The 19,832-nt window shown below is 39.3% G+C and overlaps 1 protein-coding gene and 1 pseudogene across 1 annotated transcript in view; both read left to right on the forward strand.

Annotated features, from left to right (window-relative positions):
- The first annotated feature begins 3,199 nt into the window (after positions 1 to 3,199).
- On the forward strand, positions 3,200 to 3,429 carry LOC130866896 (zinc finger protein 706-like; annotated as a pseudogene).
- A 1,009-nt stretch (positions 3,430 to 4,438) lies between these two features.
- The window catches only part of LOC130866893 (zinc finger protein 431-like), a 34,957-nt gene continuing 19,563 nt past the window's right edge, over positions 4,439 to 19,832 (forward strand). Inside the window, exons 1-4 of the mRNA XM_057758486.1 lie at positions 4,439 to 4,571; positions 11,035 to 11,161; positions 11,362 to 11,422; positions 12,370 to 16,309. Coding sequence (XP_057614469.1) covers positions 4,554 to 4,571; positions 11,035 to 11,161; positions 11,362 to 11,422; positions 12,370 to 13,822 — 1,659 coding nt within the window. The 5' untranslated portion in view covers positions 4,439 to 4,553 and the 3' untranslated portion in view covers positions 13,823 to 16,309. Of the gene's footprint in view, positions 4,572 to 11,034; positions 11,162 to 11,361; positions 11,423 to 12,369 lie in introns of the transcript that reaches the window.

Genomic DNA, 19,832 nt, shown 5'->3' on the forward strand with positions numbered 1-19,832 from the left:
CCCTCTCTCTGCACACTGACTTCCCAGGCCTGTGCACAACCCCTGTAATAAACTCCTAAGAGTGTTTGCTGTGTGTTCTGTATTTCTTTCTTGTTAAGAAAAAACCAAAGAAGGCACAGCTCTGCCAGCACAAAGAAGTCTAATTAGGTGAAATGAAACCAAATAAAAATGCCCATCATTTTACTAAATACAGTGCTCTCTGGTAGCTGAGCACTTGTGGGGGAGACAGGACAGAGGGGAGCCCATGCAAACCCAGAACCACGTGTTTCTCCTCTAGGATCCCACCTAAATACACTGTGGGGATGGTCCTGACCCCTCCCCAGGGACAGGTAAGGACCTGGAATGCTGGGATTTGGAGTCCAGGCTAATGCAATTCCCAGACCAGAGGGGCTGGGATGGGTGCCAGGAGCTGGAGGCTAAGGTCCAAACTTAACACTTCTCACTTGTACCAAGTAATTTCCGTGACCCACTGTCAAATGTTCAGTTTTTCTAAGTGAATTGAATTAATGGCATGTGCTTGCATATTTTTTATTGATATTTATTGAGCTCTACATTTTTCTGTGCTCCTCTTCCTGTCTCTCCCCTTCCCCCTTCAGTCCTCCCCTAAGGTCCCCATGTTCCCAATTTACTCAGGAGATCTTGTCTTTTTCTACTTTCTAATTCCCATGTAGATTAGATCTATGTAAGCCACTCTTAGCATCCATATAGTTGTCTAAGTTCTCTGGGTTTGTGGTTTGTAGGCTGGCTTTCTTTGCTTTATGATTGAAAACCACCTATGAGTGAGTACATGTGATAATTGTCTTCCTGTGTCTGGTATGTCATTCAGGTTTCTTGTTTACCTGAGTTATGTCATTTTTTGTGGTTTGTAGACTATATAGCAGCTGTGGCCTTCTGCCTAGTCAGCCTGGTCAGAGCAAAAGCAGCTTTCTCTGAGATTAAGAGAGATCATCATCACTGCTCCTCCAGGAGCACTGTATACAGGGCTCTTAGGTGACTTTGCCTTGAAATTTTCTGGTTTTGTGTCCCCTTCTTTTGTGTTTGTGAAAATTATTGTGTTGGTAAAGTTATCTGTTAGGATAAGCACCAAGATTGATAACTGACTGTTTTTTTTCTTTCGAGACAGGGTTTCTCTGTAGCTTTGGAGCCTGTCCTGGAACTAGCTCTTGTAGACCACGCTGGTCTCTAACTCACAGAGATCCACATGCCTCTGCCTCCCGAGTGCTGAGATTAAAGGCGTGTGCCACCACTGCCTCCCATCCACTTGATTTTCAAACAAGACTTTATGGTACGGTATGAACATGCCAGAGGCATTTCTTTCAATCATTTGTCTAATTTACATTTGTTCCCTCATGATTTTGAGGTAAGAATGTCCCTAAACGTCTCTGCTATTACACTGTGACTATAGTTAGAAGTGGATTTTTTAACTGATCTTGCTTAAGGAAAGGGAGAACATTGTATGAGCATGTTCAGACTCCCTAAGTAAAATCTCCATGCTTCTTTGTTGAGGATAAACACTGTTTTGAAAACAACTCCCGGGGCTGGAGAGATGGCTCAGTGGTTAAGAGCATTGCATGCTCTTCCAAAGGTCCTGAGTTCAATTCCGGCAACCACATGGTGGCTCACAACCATCTGTAATGAGGTCTGGTGTCCTCTTCTGGTTGCAGACATACATGGAGACAGAATATTGTATACATAATAAATAAATATTTAAAAAACAACAACAACAACAAAAAAACAACTCCCATGCTCTTTGTGCCTTCTGTGAGCAAAGAATTTTTTCTCATTTCTTCTGTCTTGGCTGTTGAAATGGCTATTTTTGGTAGTCAAACTGACTGCCTCTGGGATCATCCAATACACAAAGAATTGATTATACCTGGGACATTTTCCTTAAAGGTTTTTAAATGGGAAAATCCTCCATTAATCTGTATAATTTGAGACGATAGGACCCACCTTATGCTGCTTGGTGTCTGTGCACACTTTTAACACCATCACTCATGAGCAGAGCTAGTGGGATTTTCTGAGTTTGAGACCAGTCTGCCCTATAGAATGAGTTCTACAATTACACAGAAAAATCCTGTCTTGAAATCACCAAAGGAAAAAAAAAATCTGAATCAAACAATGACTATGATCCAACTTCAATCAGCATCTTACATTCTGGCAACAGCAGTCACATATAAAGTATTTTGAAGAAGAAAAGTCTCTTTTTGCCTCTGCTCTAGCTCTGGCTACCAAGCTCATTCCTGTACTAGCATTAGCGCCTACGTCATTGTAATTTTGGTGAATACTTAAAACGAGCTGAGAAGTCAAGCCTTGTGGGCTGAACAACTACTGGATTCTTCACTTGATCTTAGAGAAAAGGCTGAGAAGCAATCTATTGGATTGTTCAGTTGCCATTGGTAAGCAGCTGTTCTTAAGTTACCTGGACCACAGCTTGTAAGAAATTCTAATAAGCTTGCTTTTTACATAATGGTGAGAATCATTCTACCTGTCCTGTTCATGTAGAGAATCTTGAATACTGCACTTGTATATTTTATTCACCTTACTATAGAGGAAGATGTGCTTTCTAACAATAGTGCTCATGACGACATTCTTCTAGCTCCATTATTCTCTATACCTATTCAAATTTCCATAAACACTACCCTATTTATTATTATTCATTCGCCTGGAGTTTGCTTCGAATTTCAGGGATAAAACCCATAAAGCAATGGAGTCATCATCCAGTTTTCCAATGGGGGAAAGACTAATTATCTTGATCGAGATCTGGTTCCTGCTTTTCTCTTTCCTGTTGTGTAAAATCCCTGTGAAAACCATGTAAAAAGTACCTTCAGTTCATCTGACCTCAGAGTGAAGCCACAGAACAAATATTTCATTTTGTAACTTTAAAACTCTTCGTTAGGAGGGGCGGGGCGGAGCCGCGGCAGGAAGGCGAGGGGCGGGACCGCGTGGGCGGGCAGGCGGGCGGCGGCCGTGAGGCGGCTGGGAGTGCGGCGGTGAGGCGGCTGGGAGTGCGGCGGCGGGCGCGCACCGCGGCAGGTGTGCGAGACGCAGGCTGTTGTGCCTCCGGTTCTGCTCGGTCTCTCCTCCGTGGCTGGCAGAGGCCCCAAGCGCTGCGGGCCACGTCCCTTCCTTCCTTGCTCGTCCTGCCCAGCTCCTCTCGCGCTGCGCGGTCTCTCGGACGCCAGACCGGCCCGGCCCGGAAATGGCTCATGGACAGCAGAAGATTCAGTCTCAGCAGAAAAATGCCAAAAAGCAGGCTGGACAAAAGAAGAAATAAGGACACGACCAAAAGGCTGCTGCCAAAGCTGCCTTAAAAACACCTGCACAGTCTGTAGGACACAAATGCCAGACCCCAAGATCTTCAAGCAGCACTTTGAGAGCAAACACCCTAAGACTCCACATCCTCCAGAGCTGGCTGATGTTCAGGCATAAAGCTTACAGGTGAGCTCATGTGTTTCAGACTTTAGGTAACAAACCTGCAGCTGCTTTTTTTTTTTTTTTTTTTGGTTTTTTGAGACAGGCTGGTCTCGAACTCACAGAGATCCGCCTGCCTCTGCCTCCCAAGTGCTGGGATTAAAGGCGTGCGCCACCACCGCCCGGCAAGTTGCTTTTTTTAAACAAACTGTTGATCAGCAAAAATAAAGGGGCTACAGAAACACTCATTTCTATACTGTTCACTTTGGGCTTCATGCAAAGACAATTCTGTGTAAGTGTACAGTCGACTCTGATTTGGCAATCTGAAAAATCAGTCCATTCTTGTGATAAAATTTTATTACAATTGTAATTATATTGATGTTCACATTGTTTTTTGTTTTTTTTTGTTTTGTTTTTTTGTTTGTTTGGTTTTTTTTTTTTTGGTTTTTCGAGACAGGGTTTCTCTGTGGCTTTGGAGCCTGTCCTGGAACTAGCTCTTGTAGACCAGGCTGGTCTCGAACTCACAGAGATCCGCCTGCCTCTGCCTCCCGAGTGCTGGGATTAAAGGCGTGCGCCACCACCACCCGGCTGATGTTCACTTTGTCAAAATAACTCATTTTATAAAATAGTGCTTTGATTTTACAACATCACAAGAAAAAAAAAACTCTTTAGTTGTTAGTGTTCTAGGCATCCTTACCCCTGCAGGACAGGAAATTGCTCAATCCACCTAGCACAGTGCATCATACAAGCTAGCTAGTCACCATTGCATCCAATAGGAAAAAAGGAAAGTTCCTGTGGAGAACAAGAAGAAGACATTGATTGCTTTAGTAGCCAGGGGCCAGTGCTATTAAAATGCATATGTTCTCAGATCTGGAAAAGTTCTCTGTTGGAGTGAATGGATTGGACAGGAACCAGTATTCTTGTCTCTTTAAGCACAGTATAGCCCTATGGGAAGTGCTCCTGTCACTCAGGACTCACTAGCCAATCATGCACTCCAGGTGATCTGCCAGTCAGAAGCAGTGCAGGTCTCTTCCGGGCAGCCGCCTTCAGTCTTGGCTTTGAAGAGGAGCTGTCACCACTGGATTCCTGTTCTCGGGTGCAGTTGCTGTTGCAGGAGACGATGAGCTGAGAACTTTGGCAAAATGGAGAAGCACAACATGGTGAGTGAGGGAACGCTGTCTCCTGATGGGGAGGAACAGAGGGCAAGGTGCGGAAGACACTATGGTGTGTCCTTCCGTGATCTGCATGGAAACCTGCCGCCATAGCCCCTGTACTGTGAAGTCCCTCATGGTCCCTACTAAACTCATGGGTCTAGGGGCAGGCCTGTGTATAATTTTGCTCTGACTGAATCTGCTTAAAGTATTGGGAGCAGGAAGCTGTGTGTAAAAACACTTTTGTAGTCAACTTCAACAGAGTCGATGCATTCACGGACACAAGTTGCCAAGCTCAGAGAGGCCTAGTTTCTCCAACATAGTCTCAATATTGAGCACTTTGCATTTAAGCTTTAAATGTACTCTCCATTTATATTTAAATTTGGGAGGTTATCAAGTGCATCTCACATGTTGGGTCGGTCTCCACTACTAGACGATAATGTAGAAGAGTAGAATTGGAAATACAAAGGATTTACCAATGCTTATGAAATAATTGAGTCTCAGAAAGTAGAATTTAGCAGAGGGAGGACTGTGTCTAAAACACCCAAAAGCTACGTATATGCTAATCAGGGCTAGTAGAGATTAGAATGCTTGGGTATACATTGTTTACCAGGATTGTTCAGATATTTGACTCCAAACCATTTCAAAGAAGCCATCACTGATTTTTTTTAAAAAACTTGCTGGTGGGCAGTGGTGGTGCACACCTTTAATCCCTGTAATCCTGAGGAAGAGGCAAGTGGATCTCTGTGAGTTCAAGGCCAGCCTGGTCTACAAGAGAAAGTTCTAGGACAGGCTCCAAAGCCACAGAGAAACCCTGTCTTGAAAAACCAAAAAAAAAAAAAAAAATCAAAGAGACTTTTCTTTATTGATCTCTCAAATGTGTAGAGTGAATTCTCTCTGGGGACGTCCTATCAGTTCTAGACAGCCATAGTTTCAGGCTTTCAGAAATTCCTTTCTGAGACTAGCTATCTTACCCTGACATAAGTGGCTTTGGTCCCAGACTTTTCCTCTCCAGGGCAATGACCTTGTTGTCCTGTATGACACCTTCAAAATCTTAAATTAAATGATTGTAGCACCTCAGTTTCAAAGTTACACATTTGAGCCATGAAACTGGATATTCATTGCAGGAAAAAGATTTGTATGTGGAGAGTGGTCTCTCTCTTCAGACCAGAATAGAAGCAACTCTCTCTATTTTTTCTCTTCTCCAATGTTTCTAGGTCATTAATAGTTTCATTCCATTTTTTAAGTGATGTTGATTGTTGATTTCTTTGTAGAGTAATGTCTTCTGTGGCTTAAGCTTGCCTCATGCTAAGTAATTGAGAATTGCTTGAACACCTAATCCCACCTCTGTTGTCCACCACAAGTTAGAAGCCAAATTTGGGTGCTAACACATGCTGTAGTTGTACTGGAAACGAGAAAGATGCACAGTCTATAGTCATAGGATCTGCTTCTGAGGTTCCACTTCAGCACTGTTGCACCAATCTGTTTTGCAGAGTCGGAAACTCAGTTAAGATTCTGTGAGAAAGCCAGGCGGTGGTGGCGCACGCCTTTAATCCCAGCACTTGGGAGGCAGAGGCAGGCGGATCTTTGTGAGTTCGAGACCAGCCTGGTCTACAAGAGCTAGTTCCAGGACAGGCTCCAAAACCACAGAGAAACCCTGTCTCGAAAAACCAAAAAAAAAAAAAAAAAAAAAAAAGATTCTGTGAGAGTTTACTGAATAAATTTGTAAAAATGAAGCCACAGTTGTATGATGCGATGATAGGATGTTGACATACCAAGCTATGAGACATATGCCATAAAGAGCTTCATACAGGGAGTGGAAGCAGCAAAAGAGAGACATATACAGGAATAGAACCATGTAAGCCCTTGGAGAATGAAGTCCTAACAGCCTGAGACAGACCTACATGATTCGTTGTTTGCCCTGATAAGTTTTATTCTTACCTTGGTCAAATCTTCCCTAACTGTGCTCATATTCCTTTTTTTAAAATTTATTCTTCTTTCATACTAAACAATGAGTCAATACACCCAATTTGTCCATCTTATTTTTCCTTTTACTAGTTAGTAATTCTTCATTCAGCTTCAGTTTTCTTATGTGTACTGTATACATTGATCTGCTTCCTTGTCTCTCTCTGTTAATAGACATTTCTCTTGTAAGGTCATATCTTATTCAAAGGGTACAGAAGTATAGAATCCTGAACATAATTAGCTGTTAGTCTAGGACCAGGAAAATAGAAATAAATGTTAGGAGTAATGGCAGAAATTGGGTATTGAGGTCATAGGATTTCAGTCGGAAATAAATAAACTCCAGAAAAAAAATTAATCCTGAGGTCATTTGTGTGATATTTTAGTTCAAATCTTTCTTCCTCTGCCTATGCTCTATAAATTTAGTAAGACAGAATTAAAAAATAATGAGCTAATTTCTTAAATGGAACATTGAATCTGTTCAAAATTTATTACTTATGGCTCATTCAGGTGTACAGTGGAAAAAACAACTGGAGCAAAAATTAATGAAAATGAAAAGGTGGTTTCAGACAGCAGCCATGTGTTGAGATAGGCAGGAATTTTCAAGGTGTTTATCACCATTATAGAGAAGGCCCATGCTATGGAATGAAGCTTATCAAGGTGCCCTAAGTGTAAGACTCTGACCACAGAAAACTTGAATTTAGGGAAGGTTGAGCAAAGTGATTCATAGTCTCGGGAAGCTACTTCTTTCAAAACCTTCTGCACCTGTGGTCCAAGCTCGTTAGTGTTCTTCACAAATAAGAAATCACACTCTTCGGCATCACCGCTATGTGTTGGTCTTGGAAACAAGAAAGAATCAAAATTTAAGATCACGAATTTTTAGTTTATGGTTACCATTTATCATTGTTGCAGGCATCTATGTTGTGCCTGGTGTTGTTGGTTGTTTTCTTTTACTTCTTTCTCTATTGAGAACCTGCTACCCTTTTATCAAGTAAATCTCATACATGGAGGCTTATGTTTTCTTTTTTTCTTTTTTCTTTTTCTTTCTTTTTTTTTTTTTTTTTTTTGATTTTTCGAGACAGGGTTTCTCTGTGGCTTTGGAGCCTGTCCTGGAACTAGCTCTTGTAGACCAGGCTGGTCTCGAACTCACAGAGATCCGCCTGCCTCTGCCTCCCGAGTGCTGGGATTAAAGGCATGCGCCACCACCGCCCGGCAGGCTTATGTTTTCTTATAAATGTCTGACCTTGCTTTACTTTGGCTTCTTTCAAGGATGGTTACTTTTAACTTAATTTTTTCTTTCTATCTTTTCACTCTGGCCTTCATCTTTCTCTATTCTGTATTCCCTTCTTTATTTCTGACTCCATGGTTTGCTGTGTAGCTAGCTGAATGTCTCTTGTTGTTCTCTTCTTTTCTTGCCTCTTCTTCCCTTTTTCCTCCCAGAGTTCTCCTTTCTTTTATTCTTTTTGGCTGCCAGCCCTCTCTATGCTTTCTTGTCATTCTCTTGGTCATTCATTTCTTTTCCATATAAACCAGGTATTTTAGATAGGCAAAGTATCACAACTTCACAGAGCGAAACCTAATGCAGCATAAAAAATGGCAGCACTTTTTTGCATCATTAAATCAAAAGTTCTACAGCATAAACAAGTAAACACAATTAGAAATGTTATTTTACAACACACTGGCTTGCATTTTGAGCCCAAAGATGTTAAGATACCTAAGTTATGACACAATTTCCATGGAAACCTAGCAACTTATAGTGAGTGGAAGTTACCAAAGAGAGAAATTAATGAGAAGTTGTAAGGACAGGGCCATTTAAGTCATTCAAAACTGAAGCCATACATCTGAGAAGAGGGCTATAGGATTTGATGTTTATCCTGCTCTGCTTCAGTCTTGCCATGGTCCAGTCTTCCCTCACTGTGTCTCGATTTTTCTCTTTTGGAATGTTAATGGTATTTTGTGCCATTGTATATTGGCAAGATGTAACTAGTTTTCATATTTTACAAGATGTTACTGTCAAGAGACAGAAGCTTCTCAGCTTCAGGATGTCCCATTTATTATCTGTGCTACTGTGGTTTTACGTAGGAAGTGGTCTACTGTGCCCATATATTTCAGGCTACTTCCCACTTTCTCTTCTATCAGGTTCAGTGTGTTCAGATTGATATTGAGGTCTTTAATCCATTGGGACTTGAGTTTTGTTAATGGTGACAAATATGGATCTATTTTTATTCTTCTACCGGTTGTCATCCAGTTATGCCAGCACCATTTGTTAAGGATGCTTTCTTTCCTCCATTGTATAATTTTAGCTTCTTTGTCAAAAATCAGGTGTTCATAGGTTTGTGGGTTAATATCTGTGTCTTCAATTCAATTCCATTGGTCAACGTCTCTGTTTTTATGCCAATACCAAGCTTCTTTTGTTTTTGTTTTTGTTTTTTTGTTTTTCAAAACAGGGTTTCTCTGTAGCTTTGGGGCCTGTCCTGGAACTAACTCTTGTAGACCAGGCTGGTCTCGAACTCACAGAGATCTACCTGCCCTGCCTCCCGAGTGCTGGGATTAAAGGCATATGCCACCAGCACCCAGTCAATACCAACCTTTTATCATTGCTGTAGAGTTTGATGTTAGAGAGGGTCATGCCTCTGGAAGTTCCTTTTTTTTAAAAAAAAATTATTTATTTATTTATTATGTATACAATATTCTTTCTGCGTGTATGCCTGAAGGCCAGAAGAGGCCACCATACCTCATTACAGATGGTTGTGAGCCACCATGTGGTTGCTGGGAATTGAACTCAGGACCTTTGGAAGAGCAGGCAGTGCTCTTAACCGCTGAGCCATCTCTCCAGCCTCATGGAAGTTCCTTTATTATATAGGATTGTATTGGCTATCCTGGGTTGTTTCTTTTTTCCATATAAAGTTGATTATTGTTCTCTCAAGATCTGTGAAGAATTTTGTTGGAATTTTGATAAGCATTGGACTGAATCTATAGATTGCCTTTAGTAGAAATGCCATTTTACTATGTTGATCCTACCAATCGAAGAGCATGGGAGATCCTTCCATTTTCTGGTATCCTCTTCAATTTCTTTTTTGGAAGACTTAAAGTTTTTGTCAAATAGATCTTTCACTTCCTTGGTTAGAGTTACCCCAAGATATTTTATGCTATTTGTGGCTATCATTAAAGGTGATATTTCTCTGATTTCCCTCTCCGCTTCTTTATCTTTTGTGTATAGGAGGGCTACTGATTTTTTTGAGTTGATCTTGTATCCTGCCACATAACTTAAGGTATTTATTAACTGTAGGCATTCTCTGGTAGAATTGTGGGGGTCACTAATGTACACTATCATATCATGTGCAAATAACAAAAATTTAACCTCTTCCTTTCCAATTTGAATCCCCTTGATCTCCTTATTTTGTCTTATTGCTATTGCTAGATTTTCAAGCACTATATTGAAGAGATATGGTGAGAGTGGACAGCCTTGTCTTCATCCTGATTTTAGTAGAATGGCTTTGAGTTTCTCTCCATTTAATTTGATGTTAGCTGTCAGCTTGCTGTATATTGCTTTTATTATATTCAGATATGATCCTTGTATTCTTATTCTCTCCAAGACCTTTATCCTCAGTATGGGAGCAGGGCCTCTTGCCGGGCTACAAGGACCTCGCAGACAAAAAGGCCATGCATAATTCTTTGTAGGAACTTCAGTAAACATCTCTGAATTCTTTGATTTGTTTCTTTCATTGATTTTATTCAATGGATACAGTGTCTTAATATATACTTCCATCTGTCCTGGACAGGATTCCATAGACTTGGCTGATATTCAAATCAGAGAAAAATATACCCACCTCTTCTTCTGAAATTCTGAGTTTAAAGGCCTGAGTCAATACACCCAGTTTGTCTACTGTATTTTTTTTTTTTGTGATTAGTATTTCTTCATCCAATTTTTTTTTGGTGTTTTGGGATGGGGTTTCTCTGTGGTTTTGGAGCCGGTCCTGGAACTAGCTCTTGTAGACCAGGCTGGTCTCGAACTCACAGAGATCTGCCTACCTCTGCCTCCCAAGTGCTGGGATTAAAGGCATGCGCCACCACTGCCCGGCTTTCATACAATTTTCTCATGTGAGCCGGGCGATGGTGGTGCACGCCTTTAATCCCAGCACTTGGGAGGCAGAGGCAGGTGAATCTCTGTGAGTTCGAGACCAGCCTGGTCTACAGAGCTAGTTCCAGGACCCGCTCCAAAGCCAGAGAAACCCTCTCTCGAAAAACCAAAAAAAAATTTTCTCATGTGCACTATGTCCTGTTGATCTATTTCCTTTGTCTCTCTATTAATAGTTCTTTTGTGAGGTGATATCCCATTCAAAGGGTACAGAAATGACAGAGGTGACTCTCCTATTCAATTTCCTTCTAAAGTGAGTGTCTATGTCTTGGAATAATACCAGAATTTTATGACTATACAGTCAAAGAAGTATACATTTACAATGTTGTCACCATCATGCTTTCTATTATACATGTGACTGAAATATTTTAGCGGGCAGTGACCTATGATGATGTGCATATCAACTTCACTTGGGAAGAGTGGAATTTGCTGGATCCTTCCCAGAAGAATCTCTATAAAGATGTGATGCTGGAGACCTATAGGAACCTCACTACTATAGGTAAAAATGAATTTTCTTCATGTTTCAAAATAAGGGGACAACTTTTTCTTGTTTAATGATGTTCTTCTGTAATTTAATTTAGAAAGAATAAGAATGAGTTGAATAAAGCAGTCATAGTTCTAAGGGTCCCTTGAGACAACAGCTTAAATATTGTATAATTTTCAATAACTTAACATATATTTTCTGGTATTATATTTTAGAATGCATTTGGGAAGACCATAATAGTGAAGAGCATTGTCAATTTTCTAGAAGACATGAAAGGTAATTTTCATGTGCAAGCTGATAACAGATATTACCTTTTAAGGCATAGCACCATGAGAGCTTTGTTGTAGATCTGCAAATAAATTTCTTTTTGCTAATCATAATTCAAAAGTATACACATTGAAGCGATGATAAGTATATCTGCAAAATTATGTACTAAACCAGTAGCCCATAGTAAATCTTGTATTCCTCGTACACTTCTTGTGACTGTGCTAACTTTAGTGAGAGAAGCAGTTAGAGTTGAGTCATGTGGCAGTTGTTCTGCAGAAACCTTGATATCTATACCATAAGTCTGTGAGGAACAGCAAGTTCCCTTAGAACTCAACGTGAAAATATTTTATTTGAAATTCTTCTTTACTATGTATACCAGGGGTTACTTTTGATACAAGAATATGAGCATAGGGATATAGAGAGATGTAGCATACCACTCTCTAAGAAGAATTCGATAACCAGTAGTCCCCAGATTGAGTATACTTGTTGAATTTGATTAAATTATACAATTAATTGGTTTTCCACCATCACTGTTAATATATGAACAAACTCTCACTGCAAGAAGCCCTATGAGTTCTAGAACTGTGCATATACTGTTTGGTATCCTAGTTCACATAGCATATGTAATATGATTCACAGTAAAGGAGAATTCATGAATGTTAAAGCTCTGAGTTGATCCACTTCTCTTCCCTGTGTGTAAAATATCATAGAAAAAAAGATTCTGTGACTATACAAAGGTAAGCCATAAAAGAAAGGAATTTACCATTGGAGGTATCTTCCAAGTTGCAAAGCAGTGCCTAATCAAAGAGCAAAACATGAGTTTAGACAGACTTATGAAAACATAGTATCTGATTCCTCTTTATAATTGGAACATATTATAAAATTCGTAGAAATGTGTAGGCACAACAGTGTATTGAATGTGGTAAAGCTTTTACATGTGCCAATTATCCTTATAGGAATGAGAGGAGTCAAACTGGAGAGAAACCTTCAGTAAATTTTCAACGTGGTAAATCCTTGACATATGACAAGCACCTTAAATGGAATGAAAGAACATATTCTGGAGAGAAACCCTATGAATGTAATCAGTGTGGTAAGGCCTTTGCACGGTATAATGCTCTTCAATACCATGGAAGAACACATACTGGAGAAAAACCCTATGGATGTAATGAGTGTGGTAAAGCCTTTGCAGCTCAAAGTACTCTTCAAAACCATAAAAGAACACATACTGGAGAGAAACCCTATGAATGTAATGAGTGTGGTAAGGCCTTTGCACAATACGGTAATCTTCAAAACCATAAAAGAACACATAGTGGAGAGAAGCTGTATGAATGTAATCAGTGTGGCAAGGCCTTTGCAGTTCAGAGTAATCTTCAAAACCATAAAAGAACACATACTGGAGAAAAACCCTATGAATGTAATGAGTGTGGTAAGGCCTTTGCAGCTCACAATAATCTTCAGAACCATAAAAGAACACATACTGGAGAGAAACCCTATGAATGTAATCAGTGTGGTAAGGCCTTTGCACAATATGGTAATCTTCAAAACCATAAAAGAAGACATAGTGGAGAGAAACCCTATGAATGTAATCAGTGTGGTAAGGCCTTTATAGAACACAGTAATCTTCAAAACCATAAAAGAACACATACTGGAGAGAAACCCTATAAATGTAATGAGTGTGGTAAGGCCTTTGCATTTCACAGTAATCTGAAACGCCATAAAATTACACATACTAGAGAGAAACCCTATGAATGTAATGAGTGTGGTAAAGCCTTTGCAGCTAAGAGTACTCTTCAAATCCATAAAAGAACACATACAGGAGAGAAACTGTATGAATGTAATCAGTGTGGCAATGCCTTTGCATTTCACAGTAATCTTCAAAACCATAAAAGAACACATACTGGAGAGAAACCCTATGAATGTAATCAGTGTGGTAAGGCCTTAGCATTTCACAGTAATCTGAAAAGCCATAAAAGTACACATACTAGAGAGAAACGCTATGAATGTAATGAGTGTGGGAAGGCCTTTGCTGCTCACAGTAATCTTCAAAACCATAAAAGAACACATACTGGAGAGAAACCCTATGAATGTAATCAGTGTGGTAAGGCCTTTGCAGCTCATCGTACTCTTCAAGTACATAAAAGAATACATACTGGAGAGAAACCCTATGAATGTAATGAATGTGGTAAGGCTTTTTCACAGTACGTTGTTCTTCAATGCCATAAAAGAACACACACCGGAGAGAAACCATATGGGTGTAATCAGTGTGGCAAAGCCTTTGCATCTCACGGTAATCTTCAAAACCATAAAAGAACACATAGTGGAGAGAAACCCTATGAATGTAATCAATGTGGGAAGGCATTTGCAGCTCACAGTACTCTTAAAAGGCATAAAATATCTCACTCTAGATAGAAACTCTATGAACTTAATCAGTGTGGTAAGAGCTTTGTACAGCACAGTCATCTTCAAAGGCATAAAAGAACACACAAAAGAGAGAAACCCGATGGATGCATTTCACATGGTAAAGCACAGTAATCTTCAAAGTCTTAAAAGAACAAGAAACTGTTTGAATGAAATCAGCATGATAAAGCCTTTTCATGTGTTACTCATCTTCAAATGCATATATGTACACCTACAGGATAGAAACCCTAAATGCAATCTATGTGGTTAATCCTTTGTCACAATAATCTCCAAATACATTAAACAATTCATCCTGGAAAGAAACTATGAATTTAATGAGTACACTTTTCAAAAGATTTTTTAAAAATCACACTCACACTGTGGTGAAACTCTCTGAATATATCCATTATGGTAATGTTTTGTACTTTATGCAGAAGTAAATCTTTTTGTTTATACATCTGATAAAGCTTCTGCAAATTACAATATCCTTTGATTACCTAAGGAAGAACCTGAGGGCTTATTCTAAATTATGTTTCAAGATCCTTACAGTCAGCTAACTAACAGCATTCATTCTGTAGAAAAAAATTTAATAGTGTCAATGATCTGTTCAATATGATACCTCTTTATTTTGTTTGCACCTGCAAACTAATGAACAAAAAAGCTAATTCTTGAATTTATGAAATCCTATGGGTAGGAGAAATGGCAAGTGAAAGAAACACATCCTGTTTCTGAAATGATATCTAAAGTAAAACACTTTGTCTCTGAATCTAGAACTGGTTATCAAAACATCACCCTGAAAACAGAACCAAAAAGATAAAAAGGGCCAGTGAAGAGAACACACTTTGGCTCTCAATCAAGAGCCAAAGAAACACACTCTTCCCTTGTTCAACTGAGCACCAAAGTAACCAATCTCTGAGCACAGAATTCTGCCCATGTCTCAGCTTGTTCAAAATCAGGGACTGAAATCTGACAAATTTCCACCTTCAAAATCTTAGATCTGGTTTTAAGAAGCCCTATATGAGTCATATGCTCATTCAGTTGGCAGCTGTTTCTTTCCACCCTGGCAGAGGCAGTCACTCTCTGCCCTCCCAAATAAATGTCCTGACTGAGATTTCTGTGAAGAACTTCTTTCACTGGAATGGATCAGAAACTCCCTAGTATAATTGTAGTAAGGTGTGATTGATACTTCCACTTGGAAACTCATTTAACCCAGAGCAGCACAGCAGCAATGGACAACTCTTTTGGGGCATTCTATTGGGGGAGTGGAGCAGATCAGTAACAGACATTTCTGCAGGAAAACTCTCTTAGAAGAATGGAACAGATCCCAGCTGTGATGGCTGTCTCTCAGAGAGGGACGTTATTGCCTCATATAGTGTGGTGCCCAACTCTGCACAACTGTAGGTGTTTCCTGCCTACAGGCAGTAAGGGTCCCTTTCCCTCCAGAACTGTAACTCTTGAGTTGTGAATTTAAATGATAATGTAACTCTTTTAGATTTTATACTTTTTTTTCAATTGCAAGACTTAAGTAATTAAGGTATAAGGATTTATGGATGGGTACTTGGGTCTTTTGTTTTTCAAGACAGGGTTTCTTTGGAGCCTATCCTAGAACTAACTCTAGTGTTGTAATTGTTTTAAATTCTATTTAGCTCACTTTTAAGTCTGAAATAGGAACAAACTCATAATGAAGAAGTTCATATTCATGAAAAAAATGTTAATGGCTTTAAACATCACAGATTTCTTTAGCTTCAAGAAAAATAATTTTTTATCATACCCTTACAAGAAGCAAATTACATACCATGTTCATTCAAAACTGATAGAGGAGATAATTGCATTGTGGTTTCTATTTTTAAGCATTTGAGGTAGTCTCTAGAGTGTGTTGTATGTGTGGCAAATCCATTTAGTGAAGTTTATTTTGTAGTCTTTATATTCCTTCTATGACTTCATCTTCTGTTGTGCCTGTACCTTGTGATAGGTATTTCTGCTGTAATGTATGTAATGGAGCCCTTATCATATAATTTTCTCAATGGTTATTGAAATAATCATGCTATGTTTGAGCATACTTTCATATAACAGTGGTGATTTATCTTTCTGGTTTGGATTTTTGTCTTTTCACATATTTCATTGAAATTTTTTTGTTTGATATCCATCTTATCTTGGATATCAGTAATGATTCAGGGATACATTTGAATTCATGATGCTCATTTATATTACTCTTGAGTACAAGTCCAAGGGTAGATGATGAGCTACCAATGTGCTGTGTTTTTTCAAGAAAATTTAACAATGTTAATCTTAAAATGACTGATAAAAATTATAAGAAACATTAAATACTCCATGTGTGTATTCAAAGAAGTATTTTCATTTATCTGATATGGATGTAATAATTTTTGAGAATCAGCAAACATCTGTGTATGTAATTCCATAGCTTAATGTTCTATAGGAATTGAGGTAAGGTTTTTAGTCTTGCTGACAATAGAGCTTTCCCACTGAGCCATTTCAGTGGTGCTCAAATTCAATTTGAATAAATATTACAATAGTAAAATATCTTCATTTTGAGGAGTAGACATTTATTTATAACACTTTCTCAGAACCAAAATTATACACCAGAAAATTGCCTCATTTGGTGAAGATCATGCTCCTAAGTCTGATGACCTGGGATCTATCTGTGGGTTATGCACAATACCTTTACAAGTTTTCTCAGATTTCTTTACTTCAGCAGGAACACATAGACACTCCTCCAACAGCTCATTCATGAATAAGTTTTAAACCCAAAGAAGTGCCATTGAGGTCATTTGCAGTCAAATGTCCCCATAGGTTTAATCACGAGAACTCACAAAGCAGAAGTAGGTAATCGACCCCTGCTAGCTTTCCTGTCGGTGCTACATACACATCATGGCACAGGTGTATTCACACAAACACACTCCAAACAATTTTAAATAGATGGAATTAACAATGCAAAGAAAATAACAAATTACTGAGACCATATGAAATAATTTGGCCATTTAAATTATAAAATTGCAAGAAACATTGCCATTCATCAAAACAATGATGCTCCCTTTTATATCTTATTTTATTGTTTCTTTCTCTGATTCAATTCAATTAAAATTAAAATTCAGTGCATTTAAAAACACATATTTCAACTGCACATAGAATTGTATGGCTATAATTACAACACACAGGAGTGTGGGCTGGGCTGATCTCAGTGAGGCCACCATGTTTCCCAAAATAAATTCCTGGCATCCATGGCTATGTGGAAGTAACCTGTCTTAGAAATAAAAGAAAAAAAAACCTTAGATTATGGATCTTAGTTCATAAAATATGAGTGGTTCTCGGTTGGCCAGGAAGTACAACCACCTTGTTTTCATTTATTGGTGGCACCAACTATGGTGACAGTAAAAATAAAATCACTTTTGTATGCTTACACATCACAAATTTCTCTTAACCCGACTTTTGTTTATAGACCACAATTAACCATCATGCATTTAACTAATTCATCATTCTGAACTATCAGTAAATCAGATACAATTAAAAACAGAAGATAGAGCATTCCACGGTAGAAATCAGCAAACATATCTTTGGCTCCAGAACTTTGTGGTCAATTTTTATAGGGTCTAGTGCATGGTAACAAAGTAGATCAGTGGACTGACTAAGAAAGGACATTTCTGGGAAGGAGTTGGAAGTAATTTCCAGTAATGCTGCCCCAAAAATATTCAGAGTGCAGTTTTGTTGAATAACAGACCAGACGTGGGCTGGAGCCACAAACAAATGCATGACCTTGACACCTGTGGGTGTCTGTCCTAGAGAATTAAATCAGGGCTCCACACATTTTTTGATTTACAGAAATACAGGGAAAGTGGCCAGCAGGTTCATGACCTGAGCCCTCAGGTCAGATAGAGAAAGAAGACACACAAACAGTAAACTTAGGATCTCTTAAGAGAGCTGCTTGATTTGTTGCTAATGCTGAGTCATGAAGCCTTTGGTTGAAGGACGCAAGCCTCTGGTCACTGCTAGCAAACATAGCCCACCAAAGAAAAGGCATTACAAAGATGCTGCATTTGACTATGTTTTCAGGTGTTCAGAATTTTTTCCAAGTTATTTCAGATTTATGTGAAAAATTTGGCTACACAATGGAATGCCATTTGTGAACAGACATTTTTTTTTTGTAACTGCCCGCTCAAATTACCAAACAGAGGCTTTTAAGATTTTAAGAATTGAAAATGTTGCCGGGCGGTGGTGGCGCACGCCTTTAATCCCAGCACTTGGGAGGCAGAGGCAGGCGGATCTCTGTGAGTTCGAGACCAGCCTGGTCTACAAGAGCTAGTTCCAGGACAGGCTCCAAAGCCACAGAGAAACCCTGTCTCGAAAAACCAAAAAAAAAAAAAAAAGAATTGGCCGGGCGATGGTGGCGCACGCCTTTAATCCCAGCACTCGGGAGGCAGAGACAGGCGGATCTCTGTGAGTTCGAGACCAGCCTGGTCTATAAGAGCTAGTTCCAGGACAGGCTCCAAAACCACAGAGAAACCCTGTCTCAAAAAACCAAAAAAAAAAAAAAAAAAGAATTGAAAATGTTTACCCAAAGATCATAGTTCTTACTAACCTGCTCTTCCAGTTAAAGTTAACCCATATTCCCCATTTAGTGTCTTCCCTGGTAAAACATTTATCAGCATGGCACATTCATGTCTTCCTCCCTCTACCTCATGCCCAGCTTCTGGCCAGTCCATGTTTTATTAAACCCATTTGAGTGACAAATCATTGGAGTATACAAGAGAATTATTCCAACATAGATGTTACTTAGAAATGGGATATAGTTTACCAAAAACCTTGGACCTCATGGAACTGTGATTTCATTTTTATGTAAATCCTACTCAATAGCTGGGAATGTTCATGTTACCAATATAAATAGGCATACATAAACATTTCAAAAGCTACACAAGCAAAGTTAGTATTGATTTGTATGTATATTTGTAGGTGAAAGTGTATATCTGTGTGGAGATGTATGTATGTGTATGATTGTGTATGTGTGTATGATGGGGAAGCTCTAATAACCAATCATGCCTAGTTAAGACATGGCTACCTGGAACCCAGGAAAAAAACTGGGACTTACCAGGTGCTCACTCTCTCTACGTAATTCTCACCAACACAGAGGATGTTGGACTCCCCATTCTTGTGGTGTGAGTTTCCCATTGTTACCATTAAAAATATAATTGTTATCCTTAAGCTGGCCTGGTTCTTGCCCATATCGAGCTAATTCACAACATGCATGTTTATATGTGGAATACAAGAGAAACTCTGGTGTTATTCCACTGATTTTCCCAAACTTATTTGTTATTTCTTTTGAGATAGAGTCTCTGATTACTCTGTGACTTTCCAAGTAGACTAGGCTAGCTGGCCAACAAGCCCTATGAGGCCAGTATTCTCTGTGTCCCAGTACAGTATTAAAAGTCCTTGTGACAATACTTTTTTTTTCTTTTTCTCTTCAGCATGGATTCTGGCCCTCAAATTGATTTCCTTAAGCTTACAAGACGGGCTCACCTGTCTTCTCAGCCACACACAACTTCAGGTTTTTTGTCCTCACTCTTTGGTTTTGGTTTAGTCTTTTGAACCAATTCCATGTAGCCTTGGCTAGGTGCCTTCAATCACACCTATAATACCAGTGTTTACGAGGCTGAGGCAAGATGTTGACAAACTTGATGTCAGCCTGTGCTACACTGTATGACCCAGTACCAAGTAAATAAATAGATACTACTCGCTAGTATTGCCCTCTTCAGTATCTCCTTAGCCCAGCATCAGGAGTACCATTTTAGTTACCAATTCAAATTGCATCAATCTGCTGCCTGACATCCATAAATGGCACCTCATTGCTCTCGAGATGAAGCAGATGCTCATCAGCAGGGCCTCATGGCTGTCTGCCTAACTCCATAGCTCCTACCTTCTCCCCACACTTTCATAGTCAATGCAATAAATAACCAAATGTGTCATTTAATCTTCCCGATACTCAGGATGTGAAGTATCAAACCATGAGCCT

Source organism: Chionomys nivalis, chromosome 26 (assembly GCF_950005125.1).
Source record: "Chionomys nivalis chromosome 26, mChiNiv1.1, whole genome shotgun sequence".
Lineage (NCBI taxonomy): Eukaryota > Metazoa > Chordata > Mammalia > Rodentia > Cricetidae > Chionomys > Chionomys nivalis.